Source organism: Dermacentor variabilis, chromosome 8 (assembly GCF_050947875.1).
Source record: "Dermacentor variabilis isolate Ectoservices chromosome 8, ASM5094787v1, whole genome shotgun sequence".
NCBI classification, from domain to species: domain Eukaryota; kingdom Metazoa; phylum Arthropoda; class Arachnida; order Ixodida; family Ixodidae; genus Dermacentor; species Dermacentor variabilis.
Genome location: NC_134575.1, coordinates 15,600,976 through 15,621,365, shown reverse-complemented (window position 1 = coordinate 15,621,365; position 20,390 = coordinate 15,600,976). Strand labels below are relative to the sequence as shown.

The 20,390-nt window shown below is 42.6% G+C and overlaps 1 protein-coding gene across 1 annotated transcript; it reads left to right on the top strand.

Moving 5' to 3' along the window:
- Window positions 1-220: 220 nt before the first annotated feature.
- On the top strand, window positions 221-19,360 carry LOC142589694 (nudC domain-containing protein 3). Its single transcript, XM_075701233.1, has 8 exons — window positions 221-371; window positions 1,911-1,992; window positions 4,197-4,278; window positions 7,562-7,811; window positions 8,935-9,037; window positions 11,625-11,804; window positions 13,855-14,043; window positions 17,036-19,360. The coding sequence occupies exons 1-8, from the start codon at window positions 262-264 to the stop codon at window positions 17,144-17,146; spliced, it is 1,107 nt and encodes a 368-aa protein (XP_075557348.1). The 5' UTR covers window positions 221-261; the 3' UTR covers window positions 17,147-19,360.
- The last annotated feature ends 1,030 nt before the right edge of the window (window positions 19,361-20,390 follow it).

The window sequence follows — 20,390 nt, the reverse complement described above, 5'->3', positions numbered from 1 at the left end:
TTGCAAATTCGTGCATTTGCTGTTTTTTTAAAGGTAAGCTAAAGCCACCAAAAGCAATTAAAACTACTTGTAATGCAAAACGAACAGTTCTGAACATCATTTTGGTGTAAATTATTTTTGTTTATAAAAGAATGAAAACGAACCTAAAAGCAACGTTAGCGCCACATTAGGAAGTGCGGAGATAGTCGTCAACGAGCCCCGCGCTGCTTCTTCAGGCACTTCCGGTATTAATGGCGTTCGATTGAAAGAAGCAGACGAGCCATGGATGCCTCCCGCCGGGGCATATATGACGCTGCCCTGATGGGTATCTTGTCCAACGAAGGTCAAATATATCCGTTCCTAGATGCCATCTTCGATTTCCTCTATCGCCGGTGAGTAAACGAGCTGTTGCACACCCTCTACTAGAGTCCGCCGATTACGGCGCGCGGTCGATGGCTGCGCAGATCCGCATCCAAGTATTGAAATTGGCAAACAGCTCGTATTAAAGACATTGCGCTCAGTGAGCACATCTGCTAACAACATGCTAGCGAAATGGAATGACAGCTGTGTGGGATGGCGGCGCTAAAATGTAACTTTGCTGCGATGTTGGATCTACTGAAGCAGCATTCCTAATTGACTGGTTGCTTTAGGTGCAGAGCCGATCTCTTCTTTTCCTGCAAGGTAAACTAGTCTTTTGGACTTCTTACGAATAGTCTACGCACTCTGTTTGTATAGACATAACATAATCTTCTAAATTGGCTCGATATACGCGTTCTTTCATCACTAGTTGATGACCGCGCGGCTTTGTTTACACTGCAGACGACGATTGGCACCGTACTGACTCGCGAGATCTCGCGCGAGCACGTGCGTTCGATCGTCTGCTGCCGTGTCTCGTGATTTAGTAGGTAGTAGACGACGTACCCAATTTTCTATATTCTCACATCGTTACCAATGGAGTTGGCTTTGTACGTTACTAGCGCATGCTTAACCGATGTCTACGTGGTACTTTCAGGTTTTGTTTGCCAACTAATGTCACCTTACTGTATCTGAGTTAATACATGTTAAAAGATGGCCTCGATAATGTCGCCCAAGATTTTAAGGAACCATACCTCTGTGATCAATAACTGCTTGGTGGAGTGGAGAAAAAATGGGTATAAAATTGAAATAAGTGGAGTGAAACATAATCACTGGACGCATGCATTATGTCACGTCTGATTAATCACATGCGAGATATTTATATGTCCAAAGTAGTTGAACAGCTGATTGCTTAGTACTAGCCCCTAACAGACAAGAAGTAATACTTTGCTCCCATATAAGTGTCATATGTGTAAGGTTAATGCCAGTAAATATTTAGAACCTTAAGCTGCTAGACGCACACATTTAATGACATTAAATGTTTCAATAACGAGAGATGCAGTGAATGCCATAAGTTTGATAATGCTAATATATATATATATATATATATATCAAGCAGAAGTTTGCAAAAGAACACTAACAATATTAATAGGCATACTTTACATTGAATAGCTTGCTTCAGAAATGTATCTTTAACCTGCAGCCATAACTGCAAACATTGGTAGCGAGAGTATGCATTCGAAGGTCAAATGGGCTGTGACGATGCTCTGCACTTCCAGTTGTATTGAGACTTCATGCCATTAAGTATGTCCATGTGGAACTGCGTCAATGGCATTAAACTTTTAAGGCATTAAACAGGTAATTAACTAATGCCTGTGGTGCATTGGTATTAATTTTATTGAACACTACATAGCCTCTTAATATAAAGGCTAGTGTTCAACAGAAATAAGTGCTCTGGCCTGCTCAGCTAAGTAATTATATTAAAGGACATATACTGCCATTAGTAAAGCGTTCGAATGTTTCAATGCACAACAGATCTCATTTGTGTTCTTTCATTGATTGCATTTCTTGTGCAGTACTGATTTCTACCGAATCAAGTCCTCTCCCTCCGACAAGCTTGGATTTTCTCCAGGCGTCGCAAGGCGCATAGTGAGAGCGGTAGGTGTATTCAGAGTTGTTCTTATGCACATATTGAAAGATGGTAAAATGAAAAAAGAAAATGACGCAACTCAGAATTTTATTGCTTTATACAACACACACCTGCAAGGGCGTGCAAGGATTTAATGTTTCAATTTTTTTTAAATGTGCTTTTAACAAGATAATTGAGGGGTGATTTACGCACATGCTATTGCTACTAAAAGCCAACTGCAACAAAATTTCAGATTATACCATCTAAAAAGCCTAGATTCAGGTAGTAGAAAGTTCTTTAATTCTTTACTAGTAACAAATTTCTTATCATTCAGCTACGGTTAAAGCTGTATAAAACAAAGGGCTAAAGTTAGAATTACACAAATTCTTTCGCTATAGTTAAATTTAAGCCAGTATCTCTGGAATCCTCTTTCAACGAAAAGGCTTCTGTGTGCATAAAACAATGCAGACACAACTGGTTTATTATTTGGAATGTTTTTGATCATTCTGCGGTACAGTACAATTGCGCTTCAGGTTTTTCTTCTTGTGCAATTCTGCCATCGTATTCTCGATCGATCACTTTCAGGGATACTTCTTCACATATGTGTGATCTGACGACCAGTGTGACGTGATCATTGACATGATACATGCCCTGTTCACTGGTTTATCCAGCCAACGTGCACTGGATAACCAACACAACACCTCTCTGCTGCCCTTGAATCTATTCAAGATCACAGTACTCATTCTATCATATCAAAATATTCTCGTTGTGCCGGTGTTTCATTCACAAAGAGTGGATTGCCTTACCTGAGCTTTCACAGCATCATACATGCTCTCGCCTTTATCTGTACCACAACATCTATCAATATAATTCCAGTTGAAAAGTGTTCGTTTTTCTGCTGTCACCAATGCATCATCACACTTGAACTGTAACTTGATAGTTGGTGCCGTTTCGCTGAATTATTATGTATAAGAAATGTTTCAGCTTCAAAACCAGCAGTGAATGAAACAGCCTACTCGCCTTCATCCCCAATATCACCAACATCAAGAGCTTCAACATTGCCATTTATTAAGTCATTAATTAATAGTGTAAAAGAAGCAATATTGCTTTAGACAAGGAAAATCCTTTTTAGTGCACAAAATGTGGAAGGAAGGAAAGAGTGACAGGACAGAGTGTGCTTGCACCCTGTCCTGTCTTTTTTCTTCTTTTTTTTTTCTTTTCATTCCACGTTGCGCACCATAAAAAGGATTTTCCTTGCCTGAAGCAATGTTTCATCAACTAGCCAAAGCAGCCGCCCATTTAAAGTAATATTACCATTATCTTCTTACTGCAAACTATCTTGTAACTCCCCACTCCTCTTTCCTGCGACGCCCTCGCACCTTGAAAATATGTCTAATAACTAAACGGATGAAGTGATTACCGTATTTACTCAAAAATAGGTCAAACACTAATATAGGTCTGCCATTGTTTATTGAACTCACCGTGAAATAAAAAACAGTATTGTTCGAATATAGGTTGACCCATATCCCTCCTTATTACTTTTATTTACCATGAGCATTGGTTTCTAAACCTTCTTTGTCGATGCCACAAGTGTCATCTATGGCGGAACTGCTGGAGAAATGCCAGAGGCGTACTCATACCTGTCAAGTTCATTGGATGTGCATAATTTCTTAATGCCAGCCTGGATAATCTCCAGGCTAACTTTACGGGGGCCACGATAGAGGAACCCTAATAACTCGGTACTTTACTAGCTTGGTTCGCGAATAATATAGGTCGATACCGGCTCATCTCGAGTCACATTTAACAAAGAAACAAAGAACATGACCTATATTCAAATAAATACAGCACATACCTGAAAGTCATAGTCCGAGGAATGCGCTCTAAAAGAAACTTGCTCCCTTGGGGGCTTATCTTGTGTCCAAACAGTAATCATCATCTATCCTGCCTGCCTTTCCTTTCTTTAATGTGTGCCCAGTACTTTCAGGTTGTAAATGGTATGCGTGTATTAGTTTGACATGGTGTTAGACAGGAAAGTCACAAGTGCCAAGTCTTGAAGAAAGGAAATGCGCACCAAATGGACGATGATTACCGTGTGGGGATAATTTAAGCTCCAAAAGATGCAAACTTTCTTTTTAGAGTGCTTTAGTGCGATACACCTTTTGTGCAATACATTTGTGTAGCGATACACAAGTTTAGTGCTATACACTGGTGCCTAACTTCCTCATCTTTACAGGCCTTCGAGTCGTACAACAAGCTTGCAAATGAGGCCCAAAAGAAGGCAGGCCCTGCTGCCCCAGTCATAACCCAGCCTGAAGGTTCGTGCATAAATCTTCTCACTTACCAGCATTGGACAAGGCTAGGACTAGTACCATGGGCTTAAAGTGCTTCTGGTGCTATGCCATTATTCCGAAATCTGGCAAGAAATGGCCAAATTCTTTTTTACTGTGGAATCCCTTATGAAAAACAGTGTACAATGCAATACGATGTTATTCATTTCGATACGCACATACGTACAATGTGCCAATTCACCTGAACACATTGTGCTTGTTTGGCAGATCGGGCAGTTCATGGAGTTAGCACGTACAGTTTACATTTATACGGAGAAAAATATTTTGTGTACTATATGTAGCACTAGCATTTGGAAAAAATGCAAATGAAAACAATGCAATGGAAAATGAACAACTCACTCAACATCCACTGAATGAACATCAACAATACAACTAAATTCAAATAAAAACAGTGAAAAAGTTTTCTCAGGTAAAGAAATATTTCAGGTAATTTATATGGAAACTAGAGTACATCATTTTCTTTTTGTAGGCAATGTTTGAAACAATTTTTGTTGAAAATCTTGACCATTTACTGGAAATTTAAAGCCTATAGTGCTGTAGTACAAGAACATGAAAATTGAAAAGTGTCATTGTATGAGGAAATTAAAAGTGCTAGAAAATAAGAAGTATAGTCAAGAAGGTGAGCTGATCCTTGACTGCTTTCTCCAGAAATGCGAGAGCGAAACCAGCCTGCCCATCTCACAGAAAGGGCTATATACTCGATCAAAAATGAAGCCAAGTTGATCTTCACAGCACTTTTGCAACCATTTAAAGGTGCTTTCAGGACAAATGCCGCATTTGATTGAATCTAAACCAGCTTTTATTCTAAGCCAACACCCAAAAAGCTTAAATTATTTAGTGTAACATTTTTTACTTCACTAATTGGTTTCAGTAACCGTAAGGTGGATGTGTTGGGGCATCACAATACATTGGCTTGGTCTGTTTGTGTGATTGCTGCAGCTGGCTGATGATGAAATGCAGCCTGAATAAGCGCATGTACCACTCTTGTTTACTGCTTTATGAGCAACATCATCATACCCTAACTTTATTGCTATCACAATGTCAGTAAATTTTGCTCTGTGTCATGACATCACGTCATTTAGTGTTGCTAGATGTGGCATTTTGAGACCAACCTCATTATCTAATTAAGATATCTTATAAAGTGTTTCCCAGCCTTCACACTTCCTAGGTGTCATTACATGTGAGAAGCATGCAGTACAGTTTTTACAACTATAGAAATAGGTGTCTTAAGATTCTTTTAAATATGTTGCTGTGTGTTCACAGATAACATTTCCTGCATACGCACAAGTACTCCATAGTGCTAGGAGAACATTCGAGGTTTTAGTCGCCAACTGCAGTAAAATTTTGAACTACATACATGAAAACCCTAGCTTCAAATAGTTGGTTTAAAGTGGCCTCGCTGCAAAATTTTACATTTCAATTAAGAGTGGCTGCATTATAAAAGGCTTGCAGAAATATAATTTTTTATCACTGAAACTAGCTAAATGTGTAGCCATCACTGCTTGCCTTAAATGAGTAGAACCTAGAATGTTGAAAACTTGGGGCACTGCCGGGGCATGACCTTCGAGATTGGGTAGCACTTGAGACACACTGAAGATCTCGGAGGCCATGTTAAATGATAAGCGGAACAAATTAGTAAGAATTTATGGTACAGAAAGGCAGACCTACCGTACGCCAAGAGATGACAAGAACAGGAATGACAACACAGACATCGACTATGAGGTGAAAGGCAATGTGAGTTACAGTCGCAGTGCACGCTGTGTGATAAATTCGGTATTCAAAGCACCCACGCTTCAAGAGCAGACACGTTGTGTGCACACATTATGCGCGCATGCACGAGTGTGGAAGGGCAGCATACTCCTCATTCTTCTTGGCCTTCTGCCAAGCACAGGTGGCTTATTCAACCAACTTAAGCTTTGTGTCAGGAAACTCGTAAAGTACAATGTGCACACGAGCTACTGACATGATAGCTTTGGATTGTAATTTGAATATGTGAGAAAACATAATTCTGTAATGAGGAAAATCGATGACAGAGCCTCAATCGGAGGAGGAATATTCACGTGTATGTCAAAAAAAAGTACATGTGGGATAACCTTGAGACAGTCATGGTAGAATACCCTAAACAGGTCCATGTGGGATATTCTTGGGACATCCGTTATAGGATATCCGGAACTAGATGTCCAGCGGATGTCCTATTTGTATACAAAATGGGGCATGGACATTGGGACACGATTCTGATGTGCCGTGGACAAAATGTTCTTGCTGGGAAGTGCTGGGTAGGCAAGAGTGCAGGCGTAGATTAGGTGTCGACCCCAGAAGGCAGGGTCAAAAGCTGGATGTGGCATCCACTGCCGAATTCCATGGTGAGGATGAGTACATTGCTAGGTACTCATCTTCACCATGGAATTCACCAAATGAATATGCATAACAAAACTATTTACAGGATGTGTTTAAACAGAGGGCACATTAAGAGAGACAGAAGAGAGCACAGCGAGGCTGTGTCGAGTTTTCATAGTCTTCGGAGTGGTCAACATTCTCTTTTGTCTTCAGTTCACTGTAACAGTATCAAGAAACGAAGTTATGCAAATAAATGTGGTGAGGCATTTTTTTTACCTAAACTTGCTGATCCACTGATGGAGCTCATGACTGCTAACATTACTGAATAACTTGAACCACTAAGAGAGGAGAACAGTCTCGATTTTGTTTATTTTCTTCATAACCTTATGTTAGCCCTTGAACCCAGAATGATATATTTACCCACTCTGTCCACAAGGCACACACAACATTGTCGAGCCCATTTTCTGACTTTTTTTCTGTACACAATATCTTAATTGTAACTGGGCCTTACCTGTGATAGTTGGGTCTTGTTATAACAAAGTTACATCCAGCACATTTATACTTTTCTTATATCCGGTATTCGTTTTAAGCACAGACCTATTACACATTAATATAATCAAGATTTATGTTTACTTTGTTATAACAGATAATTCGTTATGTCTGTGTTCATTATATTGAAGTTCAGTGGCACGTATAGCTAAAAACATGGTTTATTTCCTCATATACAGAGCATTGATGTCATGTTTGTTGTTGTATTTTGTTCTTATTTGTAAGCATCACATGCCTCTCCTGCTTAGACCATATTGCAGTCCACAAGGATGTATCAAATGACTGAAATAACTCGGGCCAGCTGAAATTTTGTTGCGATTGGTGTTGGCCATGTCCACTGTGCTCTCTTGGTCTGCGTTTGCAGAGTTGCTCCAAATTGCTACTGAGGTTGAAGTTGAGACCACCACCTCAGACAATACGCTTGAATCAACTACGAGTGAGAGCGTGACAGCTGAACCAGTGGAGACCGTTGCCACCGCTGCAAAGTCAAAGTCCCAGTGCTCACAGAAGGGAGACGCTGGCAACGTCGAGCCCACAGAAAACGGCAAGGCGGATGGCCCCAGCATTAGCGCCCCAAAAGCAGGCGATGAAAATGGGGATCCTGACTATGATCCGTAAGTTGTGCTCACGTATGATTTCGTAAACCCTCGTAAACATTGTAACAATATAAGCTGAGCAGCAAAGGGGTATATATCGCATTTGTCCACTTTAGATGCTCTAGCATGCAGCTTACAGAACTGCTTTATATATCTGTTTTGGGTGCAGGATTAGAGATTCATAAACTTTATGCTTCAATATTGTTTTTGGCTTAAACTGATTGTCTGCAATTTTTGTAACTTATGGCCCTAAATTGAGCTTCTTTTATTCAACTTTCTCTTTTATATGCAAAAAATGGCATTAAAATCGGTTCAGTAGTTGTCTGATATGAGAGCATTTCAGCGTTCCGATTGTAGTTGAATAGTGAAATAGCGGTTGGCAACAAGCTAAATGCTCCGCCAAACATTACACCTGTAATGCTTTTATTTCTTGTTGCATTGCAAATTGAAAGAGTTTGACACCTAGGGAAGGGCAGCATCATCTGCTGAATTTCTTGCGTTTTCAAGCTTATGGCAACCACTGCACGCCCGAGAAGGCGTGGGGAAGCGGTTCGATGGGGATCTAAATAACCATAGCAACATGCTTTTTGGTTCAAATTGGATGAGTTTTTCTTCCATAGCAGTGTATGCTTTCTCGCCAGGACAGGTAACTGCTTTCAGATTAGGTGAACAGTTGAACGAACAGGGGTCGCCTGTATCATAGTAAATTATTTAGAGGGCGAACCAGCACTTGTCAGTATCTTTCTTAAGGTTTAGAGGGTTAGGACCTTCATTGAACCTAATAAAATGCCAAAGCAAAAATGCCATGCCATTTCTCCTTTAGGCGCCCTTGTCTGCTGTTGAAGTACACTCTTTGTCAAAAACTTGCAGGCTATGTTACCTGCAACGATGAGTCTGTTTAAAGCACTTTACAGAAACCTCTGCAGCATGCAATAAGTTTCAATGCCCTCTAGAATGAAAGGAACCTTCATACTCATGATCCGGAGTTCTGTGTTGTCAGGAGCACCGCAGGTACTCAAGTAGACAGCCAAGCGGCATATATGGCGCAGGTGTGTAGTGGCCCGTATTGCTCTTTGTGCAAAGTCTTATTCTACTGCAAGCTTGTTAAGGGCTGCGTAAAGCATTTGCAGTACATCCTCAGGGTGCAGGCCAAGTTTCAGAGCCATCCCGAGAGCTACAATGGTGCCATCCGCGACAACTACTGCTGGAGCCAGAGCATTCGAGACCTCGATGTCCGAGTCAAGGTAGGGAACCTGAGAACATGAAGCAGGACACGTCTCCAAATATAATGATAGTTGGCTGTTGAACTGCGGGCACAAAACAAAAATGAATGTTTAGAATATCACAAGTTATTTCTAAAAATGAAAGTGTTACTGCTAAAGTATCATCCAAATTTAGTAAACCACACCAGTGTCTTTCAAAGGAAAACTAATAGTCACGGTAATAAATATGCTACACTAGCTACTCAAAATATGCGTGCACAGGCGCTTTAAGCACTCTAGGGGACATAGTGTTTGCAACAGAAAATAAAGTCGTGAAGCAAATAACTAACAAAAGCTTCTTAATTTTTCTGCTATTACGATTATGGTAAAGGGTTATATTGGAAACATCAAAAAAGTTCGGCAGCATGTTACACTCCTGTAACAAGTGAAGGCAAAAGCCTGCTGCACACTTGGTAATGCGCCACATCACATCTTAACATCGTTGCATTGCTGCTTTTGCAGTTTGGCTTCTTCGGCTCGCCTTGTACGCGTAGCTGCGGCTTCGTGCACGCATATAGTGGGGTCAGACTCGCGTCAACGATGTTTCTCTTGAACATTACGTGGCATCCTCTCAGCATGGGATTGAAACGTCTGCTGTTCTTTGTGTTGTATGGGCAATTTCAATGAATGTAGGCACTGTTTGCTGCACTTTGCTAAGCACTTGTAGCCTCAGCCCTACGGGAGTGTGAGCAATTGCATTTTTTGCTTGCTTACGGGGATATGAGCCATTGAGAAGGTCACGTTTCTTTTTTTTTTTAATAGGCACCGCATTTTTATGCCTTGTATGCATGATTCCAATGGATCTATACACTGTACTCTTCTTCACTGAGTGCTTGTAGCCTCTGCGTTATGAGAGGGATGAGCCATTGCATTTTTTGCTTGCTCAGAAAGGGGGGGAGGGTATGAGCCATTGCTGATGATGATAGTTTTTGTACCATTGGATCAGACGACGTGTTTTTTTCAAGGACATCGGGGGTATGAGTCACTTAAGACTCTCACCTTAATAAGACAGTGGTATTTAAGGACAACTTCACTTTGTTTATGGTTATATTGTGCTCAGTTTTACACAGACGATATTAAGTGAAGGACAGGACATGGACGGACGTAGTGCAAACTACCAACTGTTTAATACTGTTAAAGAATGTGCTTATATACAACGAGATATGGCGGGGGGGGGGGGTAGTGAGATATAAAAAGATATGACAAGGTGACAACATGTGATCATAGTTCGAGTCAGGCATACATCGTTCACTTGCACCAGTTTGCCCTGGCAAACTCGACCTCAGCTTCGATAAGCGCAATGGATGGAGTGCTTACGATAAGTGAACTATGTATGCCTGACTCGAACTATGATCACATGTTGTCACCTTGTCATATCATTTTATATCTCACCTCCCCCCCCTGCGCCATATCTCGTTGTATATAAGCACATTCTTTAACAGTATTAAACAGTTGGTAGTTTGCACTACGTCCGTCCACGTCCTGTCCTTCACTTAATATCGTCTGTGTAAAACTGAGCACAATATAACCATGAATGTTCACCAACTATCCCCCTTCATTGCTTTACTTCACTTTGTTTGTTTCTCATGGAGTGCTTCTCTTCTGGAACATTCATCAAATTTGACACTCAGTTAGCTAATTTTGCATTCAGAGATGTGGACCTCAACACGTCAAGCCCTCATTGCGACTTGTAAATACCTTGAAACAGAAGCATTCCACGAGAAACAAAATGAATTTATCTTTGTATACAATTGTCTTAATATTTCAAATCTAAACATATTATCATAATTATGATTGTGGGAAAGTTATTAATAAGTTCTTGTTAATTATGCATTAGATGACTCTAATTGTTAGTCAAAATCGTCTCCACCAAAGCACACAAACCGTCTGCGCAAACACAATTTGTTATCTTTAGCTTTTAGTTTATCTTTGAAGACATTATATTCAAAAGCATCAACATTTATTTACCCAACGGAAATGTCAAGATAAAAAAAAATCCTGTGGTTATAGTGCTACAGTGAAATGGTCTATAAAATATTGGGCTGAACAAGCCATCAGTGATGATTGTCAGTGTAAACAAATAGCCAAAAGCTTCTAGAAACTTATCCACATTAATAAAAGAATCATGTGCATGAAGGTGCGTATTTGTTGCAATGAAAATATTTAGGTAGCGTTGTTTATTGTGCAATTCTATAGAGAGCAGAGCTGTTAACCAGCACATCTGTGGCAGCTCTAACACAGCACGACAGCATGTGCGTCTTAAAGAGGTATGACAGTTGGCGTTTTGCAATGAACACTTGGTTGCGGCACGAGTGCCGCACCCTTTGCACCGGCATCCTTGCATCAGTGGTGAAAGACCGACCACCACAAAAACGGCCGAAAATGTAAAAGAAAGAAAGCCTCTCGCTTTAATAAATGTTGAGGACAGTGTTTTCTTAGAGAAGCTGTGCTAAATCGTACAGTAAATTCATATAAGGAAACCCACGATTTTCATTCTGTGACTGCCCTGCCAAAGTCTGCTGTAATGATTTCATCATGTCAAACTCTAATGCTCATGCTCCTCTATTAGGTCGGCCCTGACGTGACGTCACGAAACCAGGTCCGAGTGACCATTCACCCCAACCACCTCAAGGTGGAGCTGCTGGACCTCGTGACAAAGACGTGGGCGGTGCACGTTGATGACGACCTGCACTCCCGCATCAAACTCGACGAGTCCATCTGGACCCTGGTGCCCGGGGACCACGTACTGGTGAGTGTAATGCGAGTTATACTGGAGCTCTGCCCCAACTGGTGCTTCAAGTTCTCACAACGTACATTTATGTTTCCTATTAACTGCATAATGCCTACTGTCACTGTGCACCTTTGCACGTCTGCCAACCTGCAAAATTTCAAGTTCGTAAAGATCCCCCAGCTGCACCCCTGTCCACTCCCCCTCGTCGGGGTGCGGGAGGATATGAATTTCTTTTTTCTTTGCTGGCTTCTTTATTCCTTGCTTCTTATTCTGCTTGTCTCTCCGGGCACCTAAAAATTGTCACATGCCCAGTTGCACATGCCCAAGGTTGTCTGTTCTGAAGTTGTCTATTTAGGTACACACCCAGTGGTGCAAATCGACGTGGAAAAATTTACATACAAACATACTGAAAAAGGAGTGCATGTAGTTCCCAGAGAATGCTAATCGCATCAAGAGAGCTCTAGAAGGCGACCAGTGGCGTAACCAAACCCTATGCTGTCCCAATCCAGTTCCATTTTACACGTTTACTTAGTCATGGGGAAACCAGCGCTGAGCCTACACATGCCAACAGCAGTGCCGGAACAAACAGCCTGACGAATGGAGACACTTTTAAGTAGCAAATTGTGAAATTTCACTGCTTCTCTTGAGGAACATGCGTCTCACTTCTGAGCTGACCGAGCACTGGCATGCTAAAATGTGGGAGTGCATGCACCTTTCGCAGCTTGCGTGGTCGTGGACAGAGCTTGGCTACAGCTATCTACAGCTACGGCTATCGAGCTAAAGCAAACGTTGGTACAGGTGTACATCTGTTATCGTCCTGCAAATTTCACGTCATTTCCTAGGCCTACATACCAGATGGTGTCGCCATATTCTATTTGTGCACTCAAGCTGCCATAGCACCTCCTGGTTCCACGTAGATTAAAAAAAAATGTTTTTTTTTAATCTTTATTGTTCAAATTACAGCTCTGAAAACCTGCAGATATGTGTCGTTATAAATCCTCGTTTCGCATATGTGGCATACATTTTCCATTTTTATAGCTGTTCAGAGCTGTTAGCAGAATTTCACCACCGTCGTGTTGCCACTATTGACTGCAGCATTGTTTGCATGTACGGTCTTTGTCAAGAGTATAGGGCCACATTGCCTCTGACTGCGAGGCTGACTATGGACAATGCAATCAAAGGCAGTGCAGTCACAGACTACAGGGACACGAAAGAAAAAAAATTGTCATGCTGCATTTCGAAAGATTACAATTCCATAATAACAAATTTGTCATTTATAGCAAGAACAGAACTTTAGCAATTGAGAAAATTACAAAAGAAATGGAAGATCATAGTGGCGCCACCTGTAGTGTACTGTGGCAACTATCATATGAGTGTGCAATGTGTCACAACCTTCGAAATTTGCTGGTACCGGAAAAGGAAACTGAATGCACGCCGCCAATGACACAGGCAGGCTTGTACTGCAGGGAAGCTGCCTTGCCGGACGCCTACTCCTCACAATCGCACTTGCCTCATGGCTTTTCTGGTTCACATAGGATGTAGCAGCCAGAAAACGTATGATGTATTGAACATTAATGCTAAAAGATTGTGTTTTTCGTGAAAGTATTAATAGTTAAACAAGAAGCATTACTGTATTCTATCATTTTTTTTTGTCATCATTTGCAAACGTTGGCGCTGGGAAATTGTACAAAACGGGATTGCATCAGTGAAGTTCTACTATACTTACAAACGAACAATCTGTCAAACTAGCGTGACTGAATATTTTCCTTTAGTGTCCCTTTGAGGAAGTTTCTTCATTATGCCCTAGGTTGCAACGGCTGTAGGAAGTAAAGAAACTTGCATACTCGCCGTCAAAATGCCTGTATTGTAACGAGCGCCAAGGGAACTGCACCACGCAGTTGAACAACACAAGTAACGAAGGGGCAGAGTAGTCTGTATTTTTGCAAGAGGCCGTACATTTTACGAGCCCTCCGCTTTTCTCGAAATACGTTCATCAACTTCTTGTCCTTGCGTTCTCGTCACAATGAGGGTTCACTTTGTACACCACAAGTGCCTGGTCCAATTTCAGGTGAACCTGGAGAAGGCCACCGAATTGTGGTGGGACCGACTGCTCGTGAATGAGCCCAAGATCAACATTCGTGCCATCGACCCAACCAAGCCCTTCGAGGACCTAGACCCAGAGTCTCAAGCCAAAATCCAGGAGCTGACTTACAACAACCTCCTCAAGCAGGCTGGGCGCAAGACTCCTCAGGAAGAGGTTCGATAACCCCTTTGCTCCTCTTACATCCCTTTCAGTCGCGCCGTTCACTCACTTTTGCATACATATGTAAATTGACATTGCCAGTACTCTCCAGCATAAGGCTTCCTGCAAATGTTACCCGAGGGAACTCTGGTGCCGCCATCGTTTAGCTACCATGGGATTTTTCTATCTGTGCTTGTGGCTTCAAACGTTCTTGTGACGTTATTTATTATGCTTCCTCTTTCAACATTTCCCTGCACTCACAGCATTCTAAAGAGAGCAAGGAAATTAGTCTCTTTGTGCATGCGTAATCATTTTGAATTGTTGCATTTGTAAGACGGTGTACTGTTGAAAATGATAGATTCGTAAAGCTAAAAAAGTTATAGGGTTTTTCGTTCCAAAACCACAATCTGATTATGAGGCATGTCGTGGTGGGGTACTCCGGATTAATTTTGACCACCTAAGGTTTTTTTTAACATGCACCTAAATTTAAATACATGGGTGTTTTTGCATTTCGCCCCCATTGAAATCCGGCTGCCGTGGCTGGGATTTGATCCCCCGACATTGTGCTTAGCAGCGCAACATCAAAGCCACTGAGCAACCATGGCAAGTCCCAATTCACAAAGTCAAAAAGCCGTTAAATGTCAAAGGATGAGGTTTTGGCAAATCCATGTACATATACTACCCGTTATTCCTACGCTGGCTGAACCATTGCCTTTGCAGCTTCCTTCCAGTACTTTTTGTAGGAAACATTGTGCTGTCCCATGGTGATAAGGGAAAAAAAATATGGTGAACCGACCCCAGCTACTATCCAAGAATACATTTAGCATGCTTTGGCAGGTGGCTATTTGTGGCACTGGTGCACCATGTTTTACGGGTGGCACTCCCCTCCCGTACGCGAAAGCCAATCGCTACTTTGCGTAGCACTTCCTCAAGGACCAATTCAAAACCCAGCACAGCGCCTGCGACTTGCAGGCACAGCATCTCTAACGACAGTGTTTGTATCGTCGACCAGAAGCGCAGCCTCTCAAAATGCCACTGGTCACGAGGGAAGAATGCGAGAAAGCTCCTCGTGTTCCCATGCCGCCGTGCGGTGCCACGCCGTGGTACTGTACTATTGGCACTGCCTGCAGTTACTACCGCGGTGTTAGGCTACGCTAGCTTCAGGATCTCGAAAATGGTTAGACAGTCACAATAAGATTGCTGTTAGAAGTCAAACGCATTGGAACCTCGGACATAGTGCTACAAGTAAATTGAACTCCAGTCCTGCATGCCCAATGTTGCTGCATGCGACCACTTTGACAGAGGCACTATCCATGTTTGACAGACAGGACATTTGACGTGTTGTGTTTTGGTAGCAGTGACGACAGTCGTCTTTCCATTATCCTAATGCCTACAGTTAGTGGCTTACTTGTTCCAATGCTTTGAGATGGTCAGTCAGTTCTCTTATGAAAAAAGGTGACACGAATGATTGCGCACTGAATTGGGCACAATCGAACCTCTCTGTGGCCAGTGGGCAGTGTGGTAGCTGGCTTGTGCTTAGCCAGACGTCACCACAAAGTGTCGGAAAGACACAAAGAAAGCTTTGCTTTAAGAATAAAACACTAATGTTTGTGAATGGGGTGCTGCTAATGCTTTATCTCAGCGGCTAAGTAGGACATGCTTGATCACTGATTGCAATAATAGGTCTGTGTCATTCCCCGTTTAAACTCTGCACCACAAGCTGGCACCATCGACACGGGTGCTGACATTTGTGTCACTGGTAACCTTATAATCCTGCAAATACAGTCAAACCCACTTATAGCGATGCCGATTTTAACAACATATCGGTTATAACAATGAAACGTTGCTGCACCATCAACTTTTGTATGTTTTCTATGGGGAATTAACCCGCTTACTACAATGTTCCCATGCCACATTATCAGTTATAACAATGAAGTCTGGCTGCTGGGTGTCCCTGCCAAAAGCTAATGGAATGCGAAATCCTTGAAAAGAAAAAGTGAAATGTGAGCCACTGCATGATCGCTTGCCACCCCAACTATCGCCAGGTGCTTCTCTCCATGAAAGATGCACGCCAGCCTCACGCGCATCTCTCCCGTCACCCTTCCAGCCCTCCGAACACGAATTGGCTGCACCCATTTTGCTCTGCGTAATGCCACCCTCTGAAACAGGGATGGACCATGCCAACTGCGCTGGCAACACTTCTGGCGCTGCTCCCAGAACTGGGTCCTCACAGTTGGTTCTTTATTCTAGGGCCCTCATTCTGCGCAATTCTGCTAACGGATTAGGATGCTCATGCTTGTCTTTGTTCGTTGCATTGAAGTCATTCCTGGCCACGTTTCTCAGCCTCGTTTGACTCCTCGCCGAAATAAAAGATGACTGATCTGCCTGCTGATCATCGGCAATGCACGACGTTGCCGGTGTAAAGAAAGTACCCTGCTATAGATTTGTAAGCAAAGTGCTTCTTACTGATGAGGCAATCGTCACAAATGTGCTTGTGGCGATCACATCCCAGCAGTTCTTCTGGATTTCTCAAGTTGAGATGCTGCCACAGCAACTTTCCCGCATCTTTTAAAAGGCGCCTTTTGGGGCCTCCAAAGCGATGCCTCGGCATAGCTTGTATTTCACTTTTCGCCTGTGACCCCTCTTTGCAGTTGTTATAGCAGTGCCATTCTTGAACGCCGACAGCAGCGGCTTGTTAACAACACGCGATCAGAGCGCGCAGGAAGGACAGTTAAAGCAGTAAACACAACGGGAAGGTGGTGGGAAAGAGGACTGGCTTCCCCGCCATTATAGTTTTTTCAGAACAGCAACGCCATCCCCCATTTTGATTTTTTTTTTCATTCAACTCGGTTATAACAATGGAATTTTCATGGCGCTTGAATATTGTTGTAAGTGGGTTCAACTGTATAGGGAAGATAAAGCTCTCTTGTGTTTGCATAAATACGGCAATTTCATTTTGTCACCTGCTCTTGCCAACACCTGAATTTTGTATGTCGCACCTGTGCAGAAAGTGGAGAACCTGCTCCGCGAAGCTTGGGACAAGGATGGGTCACCATTCAAGGGGCAGCCCTTTGACCCCAGCATTGTGAACTTGACGGGGTGCAACAGCAACATCTGACAACTTCTCTTCTTCGCTTGCGTCGCCATCTTTCAAGTTCCTGTCCTCGCCTAGACCGCTACACTTCAACGGTGTGCATGTGTGTGTGTGCGCGCACCATTCACGACAACTGCGACACCCAGCACTGGCTGAGTGGCTCACTGTGAAGTGTCTCTTGCATGCCCAAACTTTGACAGCATCTGACCTTCTACTCATTAAGAACTGACCTTTGCCTACGCATGACAAGAACCATATGTGACCACCACGCAGTGCTCCCGATATCAGTGACAGTGCAGAATGTTACCCGAAACCTCGCCAGCAGCAAAAAAAGGGTTTGAGAAGAGCAGCATTGCACCGTTGCTGCCTTACAAACTCGGCACACCAGCTCCTCCAGTCTTTGTCAAGTGTGTGTGGTCTACGCAATTAAGGCGTTGGAAAGAATGCCTCCTTGCGACTGCAACTAGTCCTCGCAGTGACAGCCGTTTTTCTTTCAAAACTAAATTATTGTCGTTATTAAAAGTCTGAACAGCGTTTCAAACTTTAACGTGTGCCAAGAAAAGTGATTTAGCAGGGATGCTGCTACTGCTGCTTCTGAACTTTGACCCCGTTTTGCAAGTTTTCGATGCCTCTGGAAAGAAGAAGGTGCACTGGCAGCTCATTCAATCAAAATAGCTGCATTTCTGACGGGGTCTGCTGCTGTCAGTGTGAGAACGATGTTCGAGACAGCGTTCTGTCAGGTTAGCCTGGCACAAATTTCAGTTGTGGGGAGTGCTGTGCAATTTTGCAAATCTCACGGGGGCACCAGCAGTTTCCCTTCCACTTCCATTCCTGTGTTTACGGTAGTTTTATGCCTCAGTTGACGAAGCAACTAGTGGCCGAAGTCATGGTGTTTCTCCCTTCACAGCTACCGGAATGTGGGAAATAAAGCACGGCCCACACTTCCACACCACATGCGATCAAGAAAATTCTGTGCGTCTGCGTTGTCGTGCAGGGGTAGTGTTCTGAATCTATCACTTTCGAGGATACGATCACTTTTGCAAGTCATCACTTGGCTGGTGTCTCAAGATCCTTTGGTTCTGTGCAGGATACATTGGAGTCTATAGGCAACAGCCTTTCTTGCATGCTCTCTTGCATAGCGTCTCTTCCATAGCACCAGGTTTGCTGTCACCCACAGATGCCTATGGCGTCAGGTGCCAAGTCACACGAAGTCTCTGGAAAGTGATCACATCCCTTAAAGTGGTTGTTCAAGAATACATACCTGCCAAGTCTCCTGGATTATCCGGGAGACTTCTGGATTTTGACCATTTCTTCTGGTTGTACAGTTAACAAAAAAATCTCCAGGAAATTGCAGTTGTGCCCCGTTTCTATCTGCATCCAGCACATGCTATCTGCATGCATTATAGCATTAATAGGTAGCAGCACTGCATTAACAGCAATGCATTAATAGCAGTGCTGTTACCAGTGCTGCATTAATAGCAGTGCTGTTACCACAGCACTGCTATTTACGCTGGCGGGGTTGTTGCTGCCCTAGTGGCCCTAGTCTCATTCAGCTAGCTAACGAATGCCGTGTTCAGCAACTAGCAACACTAGACTCTTCAACGTTTCCCTCATCGTCAGCCGCTTTGGCGTTACATAGGCCTACTGTCAGTCATGGCTTAAAGCAAGGAGCAAAAGTGCAAAAAGCATATTCAAGTACTCTCATAGTAGTACTCAACCAAAGTGACACTGGGCATTTTGTTGATACCGCAGAGCAATGCAGAGTGTGAGCAGCAATTTAGCATTGTTAATAGACAAGAACAGAGTTCCGTTCATCTATGTGTGACATGACGCTGGGAAATGTTCTTGAAAAATCTCAAAGAAATTGAATTCAAAACAATCGAACATGCTCTGAAAAAGCTTTGAGCACTCGCCATTATTGCTTAGTGGATTTGGTGTTGCACTGCTACGCATGATGTCGCGAGATCAAGTTCCAACTGCCACGAGTGCATTTTGTACTGTCATGCAGCTTGCATTGGATGCATGTTAAAGAACCCCAGCTGGTCAAAATTAATCAACTTCCCCACTACAGCGTGCCTCACAATAAAATTGTGTTTGTGGCACGTTATACTCCAGAATTTAATCAATATTTAAGAAATCTTGAAGGCAATATCAGCAACAAGAAAATGCTTGCAAAAGTGAGACCTTGATGTTCATGTGGTCATTTGTAAATCTGTAAATAAAGGTTTAATCAAGTTGTGCATGTGCAGATGGGAGTTCTTAAATAAGTAATCTTTGGCAGGTTCATCCGAACTTGGCAGGTATGAGAATACCATTCCAGGTCTTGGCTTACGGATGCGAAGCAAGAAATTTTTTCGACATGCTTTTCATGCTATACTGTATGTGTTACAGCATTTGTGCAAATTTTTGTTTTTTCTGTAGTACTGTAGTGACAAATACGGGCACCAGCAGAAGACGAAGAAGAAGACGGTGGTGGTGGTTGGTGCTTCTTTTTGTGATGAGGAGGAGACGATACTGCACTTTCTTCAATCTTGTCGCCGCTTTACTGCGCCAAGAAAAAGATTGTTGGAGATGCCTTTTCGAAGAATTGGCCTGGACTTGACAGAACCTGCAATTCTTTAATTCTGGGCGTCCACTTTGGGATTCAGCCACAGGGATGCATGCTTTGCTGTCCAAACATTCCTCGCAGAATCTAAACGAATGCCCTGCTAAATTCTTTGTTTTTTTTTTGTTTTTACTTTTAAATTAATTGTTACTCATTCAATATGACTTTCCTGATTCTATTTTAACAGGTAATTCTACACTATTCAATGCTATTCTCATAGATATTAGGGAATTTAAGCTCCATAGTAAATAATAATAATCCACCCATTTCTTGGCCAATCCCCCATTGTGGGTAGGAGCCACACGTGTCACAGGCTACAACAACGGTAACAACATCGCGCTCGTTCTGCTCAGCCATTGCCTGTTTCTGTGCATTCGTATATCATGCCGAGCGCATCTAGCACCAAACGCGTACTATCAGCGCAAACACTTTTTTAAATATTGCTTAGAGCACACAGTGCTTGTCTCAGAATGCGTCCTAGAGTGAATAAGGGAAAAGTTAGTTATTGAATCTGTTAAACTAGCCATCTGAAGATCGGCATTTATTATGCAGTTCATTTATGCCTCTTCCAGAAACCTACCCACAAAGGTGGAACAATGCTATCTGTGACAGGTGATTTAAAGAGACCAAAATGTGCACATCCAACGTACATGTTGGAATGCA